A 19,808-nucleotide genomic window follows, 5' to 3' on the forward strand; every position below is an offset into this window, starting at 1 on the left:
CCAAAGGAACTTTGTATAGGGTAATTATACCTTTTATTTGAATCTAAGTTTGTGAGAATCGATTTAGCCGTTTCTGAGAAAATTTAGTGCACTTATTTTCATCTATTTTTTGCACATATCACCCTGTAGTTCCGGGCCCGGAAGACAGATGCTGTTGAAATTCTGGAACTTTGTATGGAGTTACAAAACCTTTCATTCATCTAAGTTCATGAAAGTCGGTTCAGCCATCTCCGAGAAAAGTGAGTGCAAAAAAATGTTACATACATACATACAAACATTTTGCGTACTCAACGAACTGAGTCGAATGGTATATGACACTCGACCCTCCGGGCCTCGGTTCAAAAGTCGGTCTTCACAGTGATTGCATAACCTTTCTATGTGAGAAAGGCAAAACATTGCATGCATATAAAACTGCTCATTTCATACAGTTGTAGAAAATGTACCTGCTTTAGATCAAGGCGCAATTGTTCCTTGAATTTTATGAAACGCTAGAAAAAGTAATCCATTTTCTTCATTTTATTGTAGAGAAACAGGTAATGTCAGAAAACTTTTGTTTGAACGGTTGGAAAAAGCATGTTTTCAAATAGAAACAGCCGCCCTATGGAGTCGTTCGAACTGATGACGTAGGACTACATAACTATTGTCAAAATGACTGTTTTGTTTGTTTTTTTTTTTCAAACATTTGGGCAGCATTTTTTTGTGTTTCACATATATTTATTTAAATCTATGCTCGGGTTGGTGGTTCAATGCATAGGGCAGGGGTCTTACAAGCCAGTTGTCGTATATTCGAGCCCCGACCTTAGTGTCCGAAGAATTCTTAGTGTTTGTAGAATCTTAGCACTAGCCAGGCAATGATTCTGTACGCTATAAATTGGCAACGAACTCCGTTGCAACAGAAAAGTAAACCTCGACAATAGGAACGGAATTCCAACACTTTTCTATTCATGCAAAATGTACTTTCGAACATTATTCGTCGAAAATTTTTGGATGCTTTGAAAAAAGTGTTGGTGTTAATTTGTTGGTGTTGCTGATGAGAGGATCGGATCAAGAGATTACGAAAAAACTGTTTGCTTCTCATGTGAGGCGAACGGCGCATAAAATAAATTCGCAGGAGGTTCACATGCTCGTAAAATCTGTTCGAAAAATACGCTTGGAAAAGCTCCTCAGAAAACTGCTCGCGAAAACTACTTCAAAAGTCTGCTCCAAAAACTGCTTGATTAACTTCTCGAACAACTGCTCTAAATAATTGATCTCAAACTGGTCGAGTCTATGATCTCCACCATCGTCCAGACAGCGAACCTTCTTCACGGTGTTAACGAACCGTATAGACTACAAATTGGTTCAATATAAATTCCGGTTGTGTAAAGTAACTCTGTTTAAATAGTCTACGTCTACAAAATGCAAAGCTAACTTATGTATGCGAAATGGTCGCCTAATAATATGAAAAGTTATATGAAAAATAAAAACAAACACGGATACTGTCACCAGCTTGTCGACGGTTGAAAGGCAGAAATAACAATTACTCTTTTGCATACTAGAACTACTAGACATTCGATTTCGCTAGATAGTTTGGTACACAATAGTGATCCACACACAATAATATAGCACAAATGAAATTTAATTTGGTAAATAAACTGTAGAAGATTGTAAAAAGGCATGAACAACATGTTATTCTACAAGTTTTTTGGCTTTTCCAAATCTTGTACACGCGATTTGGAATCTTCAAAGACCATGTTTTATATCCTTATAATTCTCATTTCTTAGTTACTACTGTGATCTTTAACACATTCATGAAAGAAATGATTCTCAGATGGCGTACTACCAAATAAATACTTAGTTTAAAGCTTTTTGAACTTTGAAGCAAAGAATGCGACGAGATCATAGGCTTCGGTCTCTTCAAACAAAACCGCTTCGTACCAAATGAGTGTTTGGTCATACCGTAGAATTTATTTCAAAGATTTTTAAACCATTTTTAATTGGAGAAACTTTCTCCAAAATAAACTAGTTTCTCAGACTCAGACAGTAAATAAATTTGGCATCATTCTTTCAGTTCAATTGATCTGTCATTGCCTTCCAATAGTTTAAATTGAATCGCTTAGCAATCGCTAAGTTTTCTTTACATGAGTAAATGAGTGCATATTTGAATAAACGAAGAATATTTGTAGCTCTAATTGCTCACTTGAATTTGTCTCTTTTCCAGGAAAATGCGATAAGCTATCTTTTCAAATATTTGTTTTATTAAATTGTGGAGTGCCATTTTACATATATGAACTAGTTCAAAATTGATCATTCATTTTCGTGCAACGTTTCGAGCATACTGGCGTTGGAACAGATCCAAACAGATCTATCATTGTTTATAAATGGTAGGAGACAGACCATTCAATACTATTGTAACGATTGTGCAATTTATCAATGATTAAATTTGCCTTCTACCAAATCCATAAATAACATGCACAAATTGCTGGCCAAATAATAAATTGTTTTGGCATGAGTGTGATGAAAAAAAAATTGAAAAAATCTTTCGATCAAAAAAAAAGAAAACAAAGAGCTGATAGCATCTGTTTTAAAATGCAAATTCACGCTGAAAAGGGAAATTGGCATTTGAAGCGAAAGTGTTTTCTTTTCTGGTCCCTTCCGCCATGACAATGCGAACATCAGAATGAGAAACGAAGCAGGCGGCGGCAAACATACTACAATGTAATAGTCAACGATCGTTGCCGCCACCATCATCGATTGGCACAAGGGAAAAGGGGTGAAGATGCTAACTTGCTACGACGGCGTTCGCTGCTCGATCGTTTTGCTTTTTTGCTGTTTCTCTTCGCCGTAGGGTTGAACTGTCGGCACGACTTTACTGTGCCTTAGGTTACCTTTTGGACTCACTTGAAAGGCTTCGTTCGGCTGGTACAGTAGCAACCAACCGGATCGGCTTGCCGATATACAGTTACATCATGACCTATTTCGCAGCTCCAGACAGAGGGTTTTGTTGCTGGGTCGTACGAAGGAAACTGAAAGTGAAAATCTTCTCCGTAGGGAAAGGGTCATTTGCCTTCGGTTATGCAAATTTTTAATTTTGTTAAAAGGAAACAAACTAGAAATGCGTTGGTTTTAAAACGGTTTACTACTGTTGCGGAATGTTTCATGAATTTATAACTCTTATTACAGAATATGACGATCTATATGACGAAAATGGGTTATCCGTTATTGGATGCACGGAACAAAGAAATATGCTGCTGAGTTCATGAATTGTAGGTCATCTTGCTGAGTAAAAATATGATTACACCTAGGGTGCGATGGTTGTCCATCGAAGCTTCAACCAGAAAGAGAGAGACACGAGGTGCTTGCTTGAATTTAAATTTCTGCAAACGCAAAGCAAATTCGAACTGTCTTTATTCGAGTTCACAATGTTGCACCTGACTCGGGGTCGATTCTCACCATCAGCCGGCACTGGCACGTTCCTGACGCTGCCATGTTTGGCCAATTTCCACATTAATCAATTGTATGCCACGGGCCGGTAATTTGATTGGTCTCGAACAAGAGAACGAGAGACAAGCAAAACAAGCCCATTTTCAAATTAGGATTGTTGTTCGTTTGCGAATAGTGCGCTTGTGTATGTGAGTGTGTGTGTCTACGTGTGAAAGAAGGAAACTATAGAAACAAAACACCGATCTGGCAAAAAAAGCTCCGTTCGTTGGAGCTTCAATAGAAAGGAAAAAATAAATCAAAAGAGTTTGCACGTCACGGTATCTTTTCATGCCAGTCTAGAAAGTGGAAATGTTTCACTTATTTTCTCGTGTTTTTTTTCTTTTCTTGCTAAATGTAATGCGCATCATCCAATCAGATGATAAGGAGTTATTACCTTGCTCTTTATCGAAATATGCCGCTCAGAGCTATTCACACTGTGACAAATAGTTTGATTGATAGTTTGATGTTGCGAAACGATGAGAATTGGTACAATGAAAACGATTTTTAGAATAGCGGTGGAACCACCCCATTCGGCATTGATGAGCTCGGAAGAAAATATTGTTGCATTTCTCGCAGCTGAATTTGGGTCATGTAACTTTTTTTTTCACGATTACATGTTATTATCTCCATCTATCAGAGTTTTGGAAAGCAGAATCCCTTCGTTCATCTCAGTTGATCATAGAATCCCTCTGTTGTACGCTACTTACGGTAATCAGTTTACAACTTGTCAATATAGTAGAAGAAATACTAGAAAAAATTGAAATTGAAACTACAGGCTTTTGTTCACAGCGAATCGTTCTGCACAGTAAGGAAGTGAAGAAGTTTTGATCTGACAGAGCTTTGATATCTAGAAATGACAACCCAAAAATTCGACTGTTTGGCATTAAAAATGCTTTTTTCTCGACTATGCGGAAACGAGTATCGATTACAAACTTGAAATAAGTCGCGGTAAATTTTTGCTGTCATATTTACCACTTATAACTAGTTTAGTCGTAGATGGATTTATATGATTTAGCCAATCGATTAGGATACATTTAATTAAAAAATGTAATGGAAGAGCGTTAAGGTTTTCCAATAGTACACTATTATCAAATTAAGTAAAGTGCAAACTCGATTTCATTATAAAATCCTGTTGGCCAAAGTGCCGTTTGAGTATATGCCGCGCAAAAACGAATTTTGGCATTTCTCTATAAAAAGGATCGAGATTTGATCGGTGTCCTGAAGACCCCTAGTTTTAATCACCAATCTACGTAGCTCGACGGGATCCCAAAATGTCAGTTTTTTTCACAAGCTTAGGCTCGTTTGAACGTTACTATTGGTTCATTGATCAAGCTCGAAGAACAAATAGCTGCCACTTCCGGTTTCGGAGATATATTAACATAAGTGACGTAACCGACAAAACGCGCTGATTTTCACCACTAGATTCTCTCGGAGATGGCTAAGCCGATTTTAACAAACTAAATTCGTTTGAAAGGTACTTTTGGGCCATTGATCGTGTTCGAAGATGAAATGGCGGACACCTTCAATTCCGGAGAAATAATGGTATAAGTGTAATCTACTAAACGCACATTTTTCTGTCGGCTAAACTTTTTCGGAGATGACTCAACGAATTTCGTTAAACTTAAGCTTATTTAAAAACTACGACGAGATCATTGATATAATTTAGAAGGGTTATGTCGAACATTTCTTGTATTCTGTGAAATGTAATGCAATCTCGCGACAAATCGCGCTGTTTCTCAATACTCGAAAATTTCTCGAAGATGCCTGAATTGGATTCAAAAATTTAAGAAGCATTTAAAAGTAACTATTGAGCAATTTGATGAGTTCACCACATCAAAACCTCCATTTCCGAACTAAACGGGGGTAAATCGAGCTAGTTCGTTAGAAAATCTACGTTTTTTGAATTAAACCTTGCAAAAAAAAAGTTCGTTATTTGGGCTTTGTTTCGTAAAAAAAGGTTGTGCAGTGAAAGTTGTAAAACCTAATCATATGGATTTTTTCGGAATGGATTTGATGAGTAGGAGCCGGAAAACTATGTTTAGAGTCGTTCCGAAATCCAACATGGCGACTTCCAGTTCATTGATATCACAATATGAGTAAGGGTTTTCAAAGAATATCTATTTTTAAAATCCGTTCCAAAAAAAGCATTTTCTGATATCGATCCGTTCCGGAAATACCCGTATTGTTAAGGTTTTTACGAATATTAATAAACCAGATATCACCATCTTGGGATTCGCAATGACCTCAAACATAGCTTTCCAGTACCTATTTATCAAATCTGCTTTTGAATTACCCATATTGTTTTTCACCACCAATGAAATAGCTTTGTAAAACAAAGTTTACGTTATTTGGGATTTGGGATGTAGTTCGTAAAAAAAGAATTACATTATTTGAGATTCTAATGAAACTACTTAAATGACAAGAGAAAAGTATTGTTAAACCACACTAGCTGAATTAGGAAAAGATTTTTCTTAAATATTTTTTATTGTACTTGATGTATTGTATAATTTATAATGGAATATTGTCTTGTTGATGTTAGCATAAATATCTGATTTCTCTAATAACTACTGAATCTTGACTTTTGTCGATTGAGTAAAGTATTGGAAATCATTACCGTTTCAAAGCAATCCCAGCACTTCTGAGCCAAAAATTGATAACAATAAAATGCTACAACAAGATTCATTTACCACGACAGACACCAGACATCAACAATCCGGAAAAGTAGATCGGCCATATGACAGAGACGAAAATAATAGGGGAAATGGGGAATTTCGAACCACACATTTTTTCCAAATTTTAGATACAAAAATAATTGTAGGAGCTAAATGCCACGTTTTAGGATTTACCGAATTAAAAAATTTATTTCAAAGTTACAAGGATCTTAAAAATATACTTTACAAATTGAAACAATTTGAACAAATATTCATGTTAAACGTTCGTTTTTGACTCCCCAATGAAAAGACATAAAACATCCATTGAAAATACAGATAAAATATCAATGTTGTTTTTTCGGAGCCGCAGTTTTTGGTTGTTCATGCTTTGCTACGTAACGCATTAGCGATAAATTACCAAATAAAATATTCATAAAAGCTTGAAACCAACCATCTATTTTTTGGCGACAATTTCCATGATATTTCCCATGCAAAACCATTTAGGGGCATAAAAAATACATTGAGGAACATAAAAAATACGTAGTGATTTGACTTTCTCCACAAGCTATACTTTACAAAATAGTCGCCTATATGCCAAAGAAACAAATGTCATGTAAAAACCATCTTTAATCCACCTAGTGGTGTAATGATGCCTTTCTCATATTACTTATATTTTCAAAACATAACTAGAAGATTCTGTCAAGATTTTTTTTTAAACTTGACCTTTTTTACCTTTTTTTATATATATAAAAAATAGGTATAGAATTCGCTCAAACTTTCGAAAAATTTTCCGGGGCCCGGAGGGCCGAATGTCATATACCAATCGATTCAGCTCGACGAACTGAGCAAATGTCTGTGTGTGTGTGTGTGTGTGTATGTGTGTGTGTCTGTATGTGTGTTGTCAACTAAGAGGTCGAGATCTCAGAGATGGCTGGACCGATTTTGATCAAACTAGTCGCAAATGAAAGGTCTCCCCGTCACTCAGAACGCTATTGAATGGTTTTGAGATCGGATGTTTACTTTTTGAGTTATACGAAGTTTTATGTCAAAATTTTCAGTTTTTTGACAGTATCTGTCACATTTGACCTTGAAAACAGCATATGTTTCCAGACTTAGATTTCGCTCGGTAATACCTATCCAACAAGCCATAGATTGTTGAAATCCGTCCATTTTTAACGGAGATATCGATATTTTTGTGTAAGCCTTATTCCAGTAGAAGGAATTTTGAGCGCTGTATGAAAAAGCAATGCTTGGGAGCAACATGAAACACGATTTTTTATACTGTTACATATAATTGTTTCTAAGTACCAAAAAGACTGTGTACAGCATCCTTTTTTATGACAATTTGCCTCGGACCAATTTTAGCACGGTTCATTTTTGGCAACATAATCTTTCGAATATGGCATATGTAAACCAGATGATACCAGCATTATCGAGTTGGAAGTAATTCCATAATTATATTGATTTAAACTATTTACAGCAATAAATGCTGGAAGAACATGACTTCCATATACCATACGACTCAGTTCGTCGAGATCAGCAAATGCGTGTGTGACAAATAGTTTCACTCAATTTTCTCGGAGATGGTTAAACCGTTTTCTACAAACTCAGATTCATATGAAAAGTCGTATACTCCCAACAAGGTTCTTGAATTACGTTTGGATCTGACTTCTGATTGCGGAACCACAGGATGATATGTGAAACGAAATTAAAATAATGCAATTAATTTATCTCGTAGATGGCTGAACCGATCTAAGATTCAAATGAAATCTAAGAATCATCTATGATTCAAATGAGAGGTCTTAAAATCCTATAAAACCTCTTACTTTTTAGTCAGATCCGACTTCTGGTTTAGAAAATGCAGGGTGATTAGTATAAAAATGTCCATTTCACATAAATTATCAGGTTTATCGGGTTTGCAGATTTGGATAGTCGATTACCAAATAAATTTATTTCAGTTTGAGCGGTATTCGTTTTTGGATTCGGAATGTACTACCAAATTTTAATTCGCACTACAATTTCTCAAAGATGTCTACACACTGCTCAGGTGAATTTAACTGATTTCGGCTACACCGATTTTAGAATTCCGGTTCCAGTATCGAATCGATTCTCAAAGCTCAATCATTTTCTCAAAAAAGACCAAATCGAACTTCAAAAACAAATATTACAGGACTTAAGGTCCCATACAAAATTGGTGAATTTTATCCGATTCTGCAATTACAGATGATGAGTTTATAAATTTCATGTAAATTGTTTGGCGTAATAATTTATGGCCATTCGAATCATTTTGGGCTATGCTAATTCCTGAATACCGGCTCTGGAAGTACCATAAATAATGACGAAAAACTCTAAAGTGGAACTTACTTCGACATCTCATGGAATGTTCAATCGATTGTCGCACGCTAAGATTGAAATTCGATATGTTTTGCAGTTTCGGCATTACAGGGTAATGAGTGATTAAAATCTCAATTTGCCGTTTAAAACGACGATAATTAAAATAATGTCATGAGAACTAAAACACCTAAGAATATCCATGCAAAAATACATGCGTATTGATAAAAACAAGGTATCATCTCACTGCTAGGTGGATTAATCACGTTTTTTTAGTATGAAACTACCACAATCTTTTCAATTTGTAAACAGTGATATCAAGTTAATATAGATTTAAATGCACGCTATACAAAATGAACAGGACACACTGTGGTGATGTTTTCTTATTCCGTATCAGCAAGTACCGATGCGTACCGGTTTTGCATCATTCCATATGACAGTTTGAAAGTTTTGATACTCAGCGTCCTATAATTTCGGATGAAATTGCACAGTATCTTTTCAGACACTGAGAGCTTTAATTTGAATCATGAATCGGTTTAACCGTTGCTGAAAATGAAAATCGGTTTAACCGTTGCTGAGAAATCGAAGTTAGCTCCGTTTTTGGACCTTTTCTCCACTATTACCGGTGCGTTCGGAAGCGGAAACCGAGGACTAGTGGTACCAACGTAGATTTATATATCCACTAACTAACAAGATCTGCCAACTAGATGAATTTACCAGTAAATTAAAGTTAACTGAAACGGTTTTGGCAGCCGTCTGGTGCCCATGGTTGTCCGGGTAGCCAAAACGACACACGGGGAGTTGTTAGAGTTTTATTCCCAGTTTAGGTAGAATTGTTTTGTACGAATGTGAAAATCGTAGATGGTCCGATAGCTAACTAACATTTCCGTGTAAACTGCCCCAAAAACATTGAAACGAAGTCATCCAAAGTAATGGAAGCGTACATCCTTTTAACTGCTACAAAAAAAAACTACCCCATGTCTTGATACTAGATATTTCTAGAAAAAACGCATTAATCTATATCATAGTATATACCATTTTGAAATTCTCTCAAGCATCTTGCGATAAAAATATGGTTTGTAACATTATACAGAAATAATATGCTATTGAAACGTCGTAATAAAACTTAAGAGGCGAGTCTAACATTTTTTAAAAATCATTTATATTTTCTTTATATTTACTTAAAGTAAAACATTTCAAGAATATTTTGTACAATTTTCAAACCTATCGGAACAAAACTCTGGAAATTATGAGCCATTATCTTTACTTATCTCATACTGCGAAGAGGTAAGAGCTCGACGCACAGGCCCAAGATTTCTGCTTCGATTGACTTGGAAATTTGACAAAACATTCTTGAAATAATAAAACATGACCAAATACAAAGAAAAATTATGATTTTTCGAAAGTGTTAGACCCTACCCGCCCCCTTAGAAGAATAAATTGTTTCCTTCGATTATATAGACAACAAACTTTAAACGCGTTTTTCTCTAAAGCTGGTTTCGGAAGTACATGTCCATCGTCATTTAAAAACTGCTTTATTAACTTTGTTCAAATTTCGCATACTTTTTCTACATGTAAAATATCAGACTCCAACGTTTTTTTTCTGCAAAACAAAAGGCTTTTGTTAAGGCTTGTTGAGATGGTTATGTAATTCACTCAAGTATCTGAATTTTAAGTGTGGGATGATATAACTAATGCATCTTCATCCTATGAGACAGGACTTCAGATGGATGACGCAGTTCAGATTTCACTCGCCGTTGAAAATTCGGATGCCGGAAATTGTCAGTCATCAACTATCTCGGACAAGTTCGCCACATTATTTTCCAAATGACTATTGCATTTATCCAAACATCATTGCAGGATTATTGTCAGAGATCATATTGGACATTGCAAACTCAACTATCATGACTATCACTCAGCGTGCTGAGTATTATTTTGACGATTTGTGTAATGGCGATTGCGTACTTCATAGCATATGATATGTAACTGTCCCGCATTGACGATACTACGTATCCAGGTTTTTGGTTCTTCATACATGGTTGGATCTGTGTATGGTAAGCTAAAGTCGAAGGATATTCTATCATTTCTCATCCAATATGGTAAGAAACAATAGTCAGAGGAGTTCATCGTTCTTCCTGGAGTGAATGAATCCCTTCTGTTTCTACCCCAAAAGATTGTAGCAGATTGTTTGACATGGAGTGCCGAATTTACTTCTGCTTATACATATTGCGAATCGTTCTACATTCTTCCGGGAATGTAGAATGGTGTCGCTTTTGTATGATCTCTAGATCTTCTCGGTGGTTGGAGGTTTTATTAAATGTGCATCTACACATCGTTCAGCATCCTTTTGTGGATGCAGAACGATTTATTTATTTTTGCTTTGTGCTGTTTTTCCACCTCACCCATGTTCCATTTATTCTTTTCTTCCCATCAGGAAAATGATGAGAAGCCACATAAAAGGCACAAATCTTCAAATAACTAGTGCAACGTGTCACTTGACCTCGTTCTGTATTCCGGATTCTGATCAATTTTGTCAGCAGAATTGCTAGTTACTCGGATGCTTGACATCGTGGAAAGTTTTTGGCCTGAATACGTCTTCCATTAGTATGGGGTGCCCTTTCAGAAGAGTGATAAGTTCTTGTTCGTTATCCTGTTGTTATAAACGTAACAACATCAATCTTACTCTATGTCATCAGAAATATTGTCAGCAATTGATGATAAAATTGTGAATTGTGCCAACTTCCAACAAGCCGATTAACATACTTAAAAATATGTAAGAATACATTAAACTGATGTTAGAGCAACTGTAAAAATAAATCATTTTTGACGCTCAAATATGTCGGTCTCAGAAGACTTAAATTTATAATTTTACAATTTCATTTGTAATCTACAGTAAAAAAAATCTATGGATGTCATTTTCCTTCGTATTCACTTTATTCCGGTTATGTCTCTGGCATTTGTTCAACCTTCATTTGGCAACCGTGCTTGTGCAAGGCAAATTTTGTGTAAAGAAACGCTCTAGAAATTCAGTTTTGGTAGCAATCTACTACAGATTGTGGGAGCATCTATTTTCATAAATAAGTGATAAATGCTATGTTTATCATATTATTCGCCATTTGAACAGTTTTCTGTACAATTTCTAAACAAATCCCTCCGATGCTTCGAATTTTATTTGAATAATAAAATTCCGTTTTTAAATACGTTTTTTTCCATACAATTGTCACTTAATTAAAATGTGTTTTGTATACATCAACGACTACATCATAAAACTAATTTCACTGCCCTTTGTTGTACTCTCTCCACCCCGCTTTACAAGTTTCTTTCCAACTTTCAAAGCACCCATCGCACTCGATGGAAATTCTTCGAAACACGTCAAGTTCATCGTCGTTCGCCTCCGCTCGACTAAAGATATTCCACCAGTCCGGAATGACAATATTCGCTGATTGCAGCTTAATTTAGCGAGAGCAACCAAAACTGAATGAAGGAATATCGTAAAACACGAAGGCTCGTCACGTAGAGTGCAAGTGAAAGTTTGCCTCTATACCGACACCACCGATGCCGATGCCTGATGCCGCGATTGGTGACTTGCTGCAAGCGAGAATTTACTCAGTGGGTTCCAAAGTCTACACGTCTGATTTGGTCATTTGTTTTGTCCATTCATTTTGTTGATCTTTTGATCCTGCATTCATTTTAATATCATGAGTCTTACATATGTTACGAGATGATTGCCCTTTGAATGCGGATTTAATTCCATGAATATATTGGGCCTAGAATTAAATTGCCTGCGTTTAACAGCAGGTGCCACCACCAATAAATTTGAATGCTTGGACATCTGTCAACAGCATTACATCCGTTTGTTTATCTGTCTTATCGTCTACCCACTGCGCTTGAAGAAGAGAAAAAAACGATGTTGTAGAAAAAATCCAAACTGCCCTGAATTGCGTCCAATCGATTTGCAAACTCTGTTAACTGCTTCAATAGATATGTAAACTCTGTTAACTGCTTCAAAAAAAACTTTGGTTTTCAACACAACGAAAAGATGCGGAGAAAGCGTATCGTGTAAAAATACAAAGTTTACGTTTGTTCCCTAGTAAAACAGATACTGACTATGGATGGTTAAAAACCAAGAAAATTTTTAATTTACTAATATGAGAGAAACATAATTGTGCATGTTGTTTAAGACGGTAAATTTTATCATTCGATTTATAATCAAAATGCTCTTATAATTGATTTTCTCACCTATGACGAAATTGTTTATTCTTACTGATCAAACTGACTTTAAACACGAGCTGCGTACTGCTCATTAGGTTCATAAGCGAGATATGTGAATGCTAAGTGTGATACTTGTTGTGTTTGACTGATCACCTATACATCTTCGAAATTCCTTAAAAATTCTTTAATACTCAGATTCAATCAGTGCCATCAAAGAGAGACGGATATCATCACAGCAACATAAAAAACCGACATTGTTCATTTAACATAGAATGGCTACGCAGTTAGCACGCTACTGTGGGGATTCTCTCTGAAGCAACAAACGGTCGCTTATTCTCGTTTCACGATCCGATTCTATATGGGCAGTTGATAATTGCGATAGAATCATTTTACTATTGCCGCTTTTCTAACTGTGTGCATTCAACTTTTGTATAAGTTGTGTCTATGAAAATGTATGTGAATGCTCCACACAAGGGTTTTGAAATATAGCAACCTAGTATGAGAATCATCAAGTCAAATCATCGATTCAACTTTCTGCGATAATTGTCAACTTGCGATTCTCTCTTGGTAAATTCCACACAGCACCGATCATTATCAGACTGTAATTTTTTTAAGGGCCGTGAAATACTCAGAGTATGAAGTGGAGCGAAGAAATGTAGCAAAATTCTCTCACGGTTCATGCATTGAGAGACTCGAGTTCTTGTAGCATCTTCTACCGGATTGAAAATGTTGTATACAATATAGAAAAATATCGAGCAGCTTCTGTCAAATTATCGGCAATCACCAACACTGCTCATAACAATACACTACAACTTTATGAGTTGAACAATTTGATCAGTTATTATGAATCTCATGAAATGCGTTTTTTTAATATTCTTATGAAATACGAATTTCCAAATTCAAGCAGCCAGAACCGAGCAGATTCTAACATATTTTGTTTTGTTGTTTTCTCTTACTTTTAATTAATGACTTATACATCTGAGCTCCTAACTCCATCTCATACCTTCATCTTATCTTCTTTGAACATGAATCATCTCTTTCAACGTACCTGAACCAAACTGTGAAATGTTTTAACATGTTTTTTTAGGTTTTGTCACACTTCTACATTAAAAAGATGGTTTTAAATCCATCAGTCATCGTTTTATTCATTAACAAATAAATTTACTTTCCAATTTAGGAAGCAATGTCAAATGTCAAGTATTACAATTCGTCATGTTTCTAAATAAATACTAATTAATTCGTCTCAAAACATGATCACTGTTTTGTCATGATTACACCACTATTCAATGTTGGATGACTTCATAATTAATACTGTTCACTTTTCATTTGTTTAATCAACGATTGAAAACTTCTAAAATTACCCGCTATGCAAAAAAAATCTTCAAAAATATGAGATGGGCCACCCGCCGGGTATCCGTGGCCTGGGGGTGTTTCTCGCGGACCCATTGATACGTAGAATCGTCATCTGGAAGACACTCGTATTATATTCAATCAACCGATCATCGCCGATCGCCAGCTGCAGGCTGAATCTACCAGAATCGACCGGATCAGGGTCATGTCGCCGAAAGCCATTTCGCCGAAAGCCGTTTCGCCGAAAGTCATTTCGCCGAAAGGGCCATTTCGCCGAATATCATTTCGCCGAATGGGCCACTTCGCCGAATGTCATTTTGTCGAAAGCCATTTCGCCGAAAGGGTCATTTCGCCGATTCCTACAAATGTCTTAAATCGTAATGGGAATCGATTTAAAATAAAGACAAATTAAAGATAATAACGTGACGCCCGTTTTGTTGACCTACAATTGTACTTCTTGAATAAAGATTGATTCATGAACCTCAGAACGGAGTTCCCAAAGAAACTTGTTGACTACTAATCATCAAAGCAATTCCATAGGTATCTACCAAGCAAATGTATGTGGTATTTTCCGTTTACTAAATAAAAAAATATTTAATGCGGCTTCGCCACATCGATTTGATTCGTGTGCTGTCCGACCTCGCTACCGCTCGTTCGGACCTAACTAAAGCAAAGAAACCTAGCTTTGAGTAGACCGGGCAAACGAGGCGGTTACAGGTTTGTATGCAAGAGGCCGCCGCTTCCGACGGCGGGTCGGCGGCCAACTCAGCCGGCGTCGCCTCGGCGGCTTTATGCCACCGAGCCATCTTGGCTTCGGTTATGTGGCTGCGCCACATCAGTTATACAGGAGGCATAAAAAATAATTATGTATTCGAAATTTCCCTTTCGACGAAACGACTTTCGGCGAAATGAACTATTCGGCGAAACGACTTTCGGCGAAATGGCATTCGGCGAAACGACTTTCGGCGAAATGGCTTTCGGCGCAATGACCCGCTCCCGAATCGACCATTGCGACCGGAACACGTCACTACCCTAATGATAATACCCTAGTTTTAAGTTAGTCGTTAATCAAGATTAGAAAATACCCTTGGCATTTTAGAGCTTTAGCAGTGTGCCTTTGAATATATTATAATTAAATAAAAAAAATAAAAAAATATGAGATGAAAATTTGCGCTTAATTCACTTGCTTGCACTTTGTTTTCATCTTATTCTAATACAAGACCTGACAACTGGGGGGCTGCTTTTGTTTTGGACCAGTTTCTGATTGGCTGATTTTGATGTTGCTACCCACACATTGCGAAAAGAAAAAACTTTTGCAGGGTACGCGAGCAATGATGCCAAGTATAAAGAAAATCAGAAAACAAGTTTATTAAAATGTATAATTTTAGCTCACCGATGAAAATGAAAATTTTCAGAGAATGTTTCACTTTTTTCAATCTCATTTGTAACCAAAAAAGATTTGTTAAATTAGTGTAAACTCGAAAGTGGGTTTAGTTTTACGAGAAGAATGAAGTGTTGTGTTCCACATTGTGGTCGCCCTAAGAATTTATATCCAAACTTGACTTTTTTCCGGTTTCCAAAAGATCCGGTAATACGTCAACAATGGATTCGATTTTGCGTTCAACATGAAATATTTGGGGTTTTGTCATCAAAGCAGGAATCAGAATGGCGTAAGTAAAACTGTAGAAATGTTAATGAATATAATAACTAGATTTTTTTAAAGTTTCATTTTTCGTTTTATTCAGATTATTTTACTAATTTATTTATTGATGGAACATAAAAGTGACATATTACGATGAATACGTTGAGGTGGAAAAAGTTGAAAACAATTGATTACTCTATCCTGTAGCTGAAATCAAGTTTACAAATTTAAGCATTCTTTAATAAAGCGATTCGAAGCTTTTCGTTTAAAGACAAAAGAGGATAAATACAACGCAAAATAAATCAACAGTAGAAGTATGCTCAATTAATTGTTTTTAAACGTTAATATATAACAAAAAAGTGCATTCAACAAAACATTTTTCATGTTTATTTCAAATCAAAGACCGAATCTAAATATTTTAATTAAATAAATATTTTTTCTCAGCATAGAGTAATTAAAAAATCTGTAAATATGGCTACACTGTGGCCGATACGTTGGTATTTATTCCACAGGGCGAAAATGATCACATCGCATGGTTGCCAAATTTTCTCATAATGATATAAAAAAAATATTTTTTCTTCTTTTTTAACCCATTATGTCCTAGCGTATGATATATCCTACGCAGAAATATCTATTTTTCAAAAAATGTTTACTGTGGAACTGCACTACCCAAAAGCTTCATGATAACAAGACCTACTAACGACTAGAAATGGCAGTGCAAAAGTAAGATATATATTGCTTTGTATTTTTTGGTCAAATTATGCGCTAATCCTTATATTTTGTGAGAAAACATTAGCAGAGGCTCTAAGAAGGTTTTATCTATGAAAAAAATCCCAAATAATGTGTAAAGTAATGTAAAATTTGATGCTAACATTTGGGTGTATAATATATCATACGGTGGAATAACTTCGTTTAGAAAAGTTTTCTAACAGTGGTTTTGCGTTTCCCATAATCTTCAACACATAATATGATGGAACTAATGATATTAGTTCATTTGATTCAAATTTTAAAACCCCCGGGTTATAATGGGTTAAATTACTATCAACAAGTATATTTTTGGTATCTGTGACATTAGTTTAATTATATTTTTGATATTTATATTTCAATAAAACTATTTCGGTTTCTAGTATTACTAGAAAGTGCGAAGTCAATACTAATGAAATAATCATTACGGAAAATCTAGTTGCACTTGTTTCCTTCCGATATATGTCAATATAACGCGTTTACGTGTGTGTGTTTTATCGGCTGAGCATCTGATATTTTCATGTAATTCTATGACTTTTGGCATCAGAAATTGGTTTTCGATTTCGGAAATTTTCTTGTTTTACAAGTAAACATTTTAAGTAATTCTTATTTTCCAATGTCTGCTTTATGGCTTCCCATCAATCTATTAAGCAATCCATCACATCACTTGAGCAAAAGGTTCAAAGTGATATTCGGGTAGAAGATTGAAGTTACGAGTTTCGAATAAAATACATTTCTCAAGTAACGCCTTCTTCTGATTAATTTTCATGGAAAAAAACTTATTGCTTATGGTTTGAATCTTTTTGATCATAAAATGATGAACATTTACCAAAACTTCACAAGAAGTTAAAATGACTGGTTTCATGATTTCCTAATCATGACAGCAGTTACGGAATTCTTTCTATGTAATAATTCAAAGGTCAAAGTAGTCCGGTTTTCCTATAACCCACATCTCGTACGCAAAAACTAGAGATTTGAACCGGTTAACTGGAACACAAAACCAACGGAAAAACATAATCACCTCCCACAAATTTCTTGCACAATTCCCGACATCTATTACCAAAACTGAAACATTTTAGCATCGTTAAACTGGTTGAGTACACATTTCGCAACTGGTGCGATAGTCATCGTATGTGGGTTTATTGTCAAACGCACTTGCGTCTCGAAATGAGCCTCAAAAACACACTTACAACGCCAGTTCCGTTGGATTGCAATTAAAACAATTCCGGCTACCGTAATTGCGTACGTCCGCTGGCACCATCTATCACAACTACACACACACACAACAATCCACTCGATGAAGAGTACCTCAAACGAGTGCCATAAAGATATGAAAACTTGTTCTCCTTCCTACTGGAAAATGATTGAAGACGATATGTTTAATGTTTATGAAATTGTTACACTTGTCTAATTACGCCGATCGCACTCGTTTTTTTTCCAGAATGTCGACTGTGATGCCCCCCTCGTAGATTCGGCCGCCCTGCCGCTGGAGCACAGAGCCGTCTATGGACCGCCAGCACCATCACCAGTATATGGAACGCCTGGTTTGTTGAGTGGCGGCGGCGGCGGTGGCAGTAGCAGCAGTAGCGGCAGCGGTGGTAGCGACGATCCGTGGCCTCTGTCCGCAACGAACGATAGTCCCCAGATTAAGCACCTGCAGGTGCAATGCGAAAAGACGCACATGCGCGTCAACATTGAATTCGATCGACCCTTCTACGGTATGATCTTCTCGAAGGGATTCTACAGTGATCCACACTGTGTTCATCTGAAACCGGGAACCGGACATCTGAGTGCAACATTCGAAATCTTCCTGAACAGCTGCGGCATGAGCAGTTCGGCTAACCACAATGCCGCTAGCTTTGGATCGCCAACCCCGTCCGGTAGCTACGTGGAAAACACGATCATCATTCAGTACGATCCTTACGTACAGGAGGTGTGGGATCAGGTAAGTGATGTCCACATTCGTTCTAGGATCAATGGTAAGAATAAACGTCTGATCTTCTGTTGTAGGCTCGCAAGCTGCGTTGTACGTGGTACGATTTCTACGAGAAGGCCGTCACGTTCCGTCCGTTCCAAGTCGATATGCTTCATGCTGTAACTGCCAACTTCCTGGGAGATAACCTGCAATGCTGGATGCAAATTCAAGTCGGCAAGGGTCCGTGGGCCTCCGAGGTTTCGGGTATCGTGAAGATCGGTCAAACCATGACCATGGTACTGGCAATCAAGGACGATGAAAACAAGTTCGATATGTTGGTACGCAACTGTGTTGCTCATGATGGAAAACGCGCTCCAATCCAGCTGGTTGATCAACATGGTTGCGTTGTTCGGCCGAAGATCATGAGTAAATTCCAGAAAATCAAGAACTTTGGACCATCGGCTTCGGTAGTATCGTTTGCTTACTTCCAAGCGTTCAAATTCCCAGATTCCATGAACGTACATTTCCAATGTGTTATCCAAGTTTGTCGGTACAATTGTCCAGAACCGAAGTGCGGCGGAGGAGACTACGGTCTTCCAGCGCTATCCGGTAACGGTATCTCCAGTGAATACGGAGCCCCAGGAGCATTAAGTGGAGAATACGGACCGCCGTCATTGCCGGAATATGGAGTACCACCAGCCTACCCGGATCCACGACATCCAGCTGATGCCGCCGGAGCATACTCAGAGAATCAGGATAGCGTGGTACCGCCACCACAGGCTCAGACATCAGGAAACTCTGCCGAAAATAAGGATAGTCAAAGTCAATCGGATGCATCGCAGGCAAATCAAAGCCAGAACCAAATCCAAAATGAAATTCATGACAACATCAACCTGCCGCCGCCTCCTCCACCAGGTCAGTCCTATGTGACAGTAACCAAGAGAAAGGATGACATGGTCAACGAAGGTAACCTCGTCAGTCTCGGTGGTCGTCCACGATCGGTTGAAGGCCTAGACGATCTACGGGGTGCTCGTCGACGACGCGAAACCATGACGGTTATTGTGAAGCCACGAATCTACAAACGCGACGCTCAAGAAATGACCGATGTCAACACGGAACGGGTCATCCAGGTGGTTGCACCAGGTGATGTGAACTTTGCTTTGAACAGTGCTGCCAACAACGAAACCGTCGTGATTCAATCGCAACGCACGGTTGATCCGGAAACGATCTGCATGTCCGTACCAAGCTTCGTTGGTGGACTGGTGATGTTGCTGTTAGTGCTAGCGGTGGCTTCGCTGGTAGCCGCGTTCCTCTTCGTCCGGGTGAGACACTTCGATCGTAAAGGTACGGCGCCCACCTTCGTGTCGCAGTTTCTCAAGGTGAACTAATGTGCAACCAAACCGCTCCCTCTGGTCCCGCTTTTTGGTTTCTTTTTCTCTTCTTTTTTGTAGCTAACCACATGCCACTGTCCAGGTAAAAGTAGGGTCCCGGTACTGACACA

The 19,808-nt window shown here is 37.4% G+C and overlaps 1 protein-coding gene across 4 annotated transcripts in view; it reads left to right on the plus strand.

The window, feature by feature from the left end:
• Positions 1-19,808, plus strand: part of LOC131430089 (uncharacterized) — a 68,563-nt gene that overhangs the window by 46,891 nt on the left and 1,864 nt on the right. For 2 of the 4 annotated variants that reach the window (XM_058594751.1, XM_058594750.1), the window contains exons 3-5: positions 17,834-18,337; positions 18,403-19,651; positions 19,759-19,786. In XM_058594751.1, coding sequence (XP_058450734.1) covers positions 17,834-18,337; positions 18,403-19,651; positions 19,759-19,784 — 1,779 coding nt within the window. In that variant the 3' untranslated portion in view covers positions 19,785-19,786. The remainder of the gene's footprint in view (positions 1-17,833; positions 18,338-18,402; positions 19,652-19,758; positions 19,787-19,808) is intronic. The other 2 variants (XM_058594748.1, XM_058594749.1) reach the window with 1 other exon arrangement.

Source organism: Malaya genurostris, chromosome 2, assembly GCF_030247185.1.
Source record: "Malaya genurostris strain Urasoe2022 chromosome 2, Malgen_1.1, whole genome shotgun sequence".
Lineage (NCBI taxonomy): Eukaryota > Metazoa > Arthropoda > Insecta > Diptera > Culicidae > Malaya > Malaya genurostris.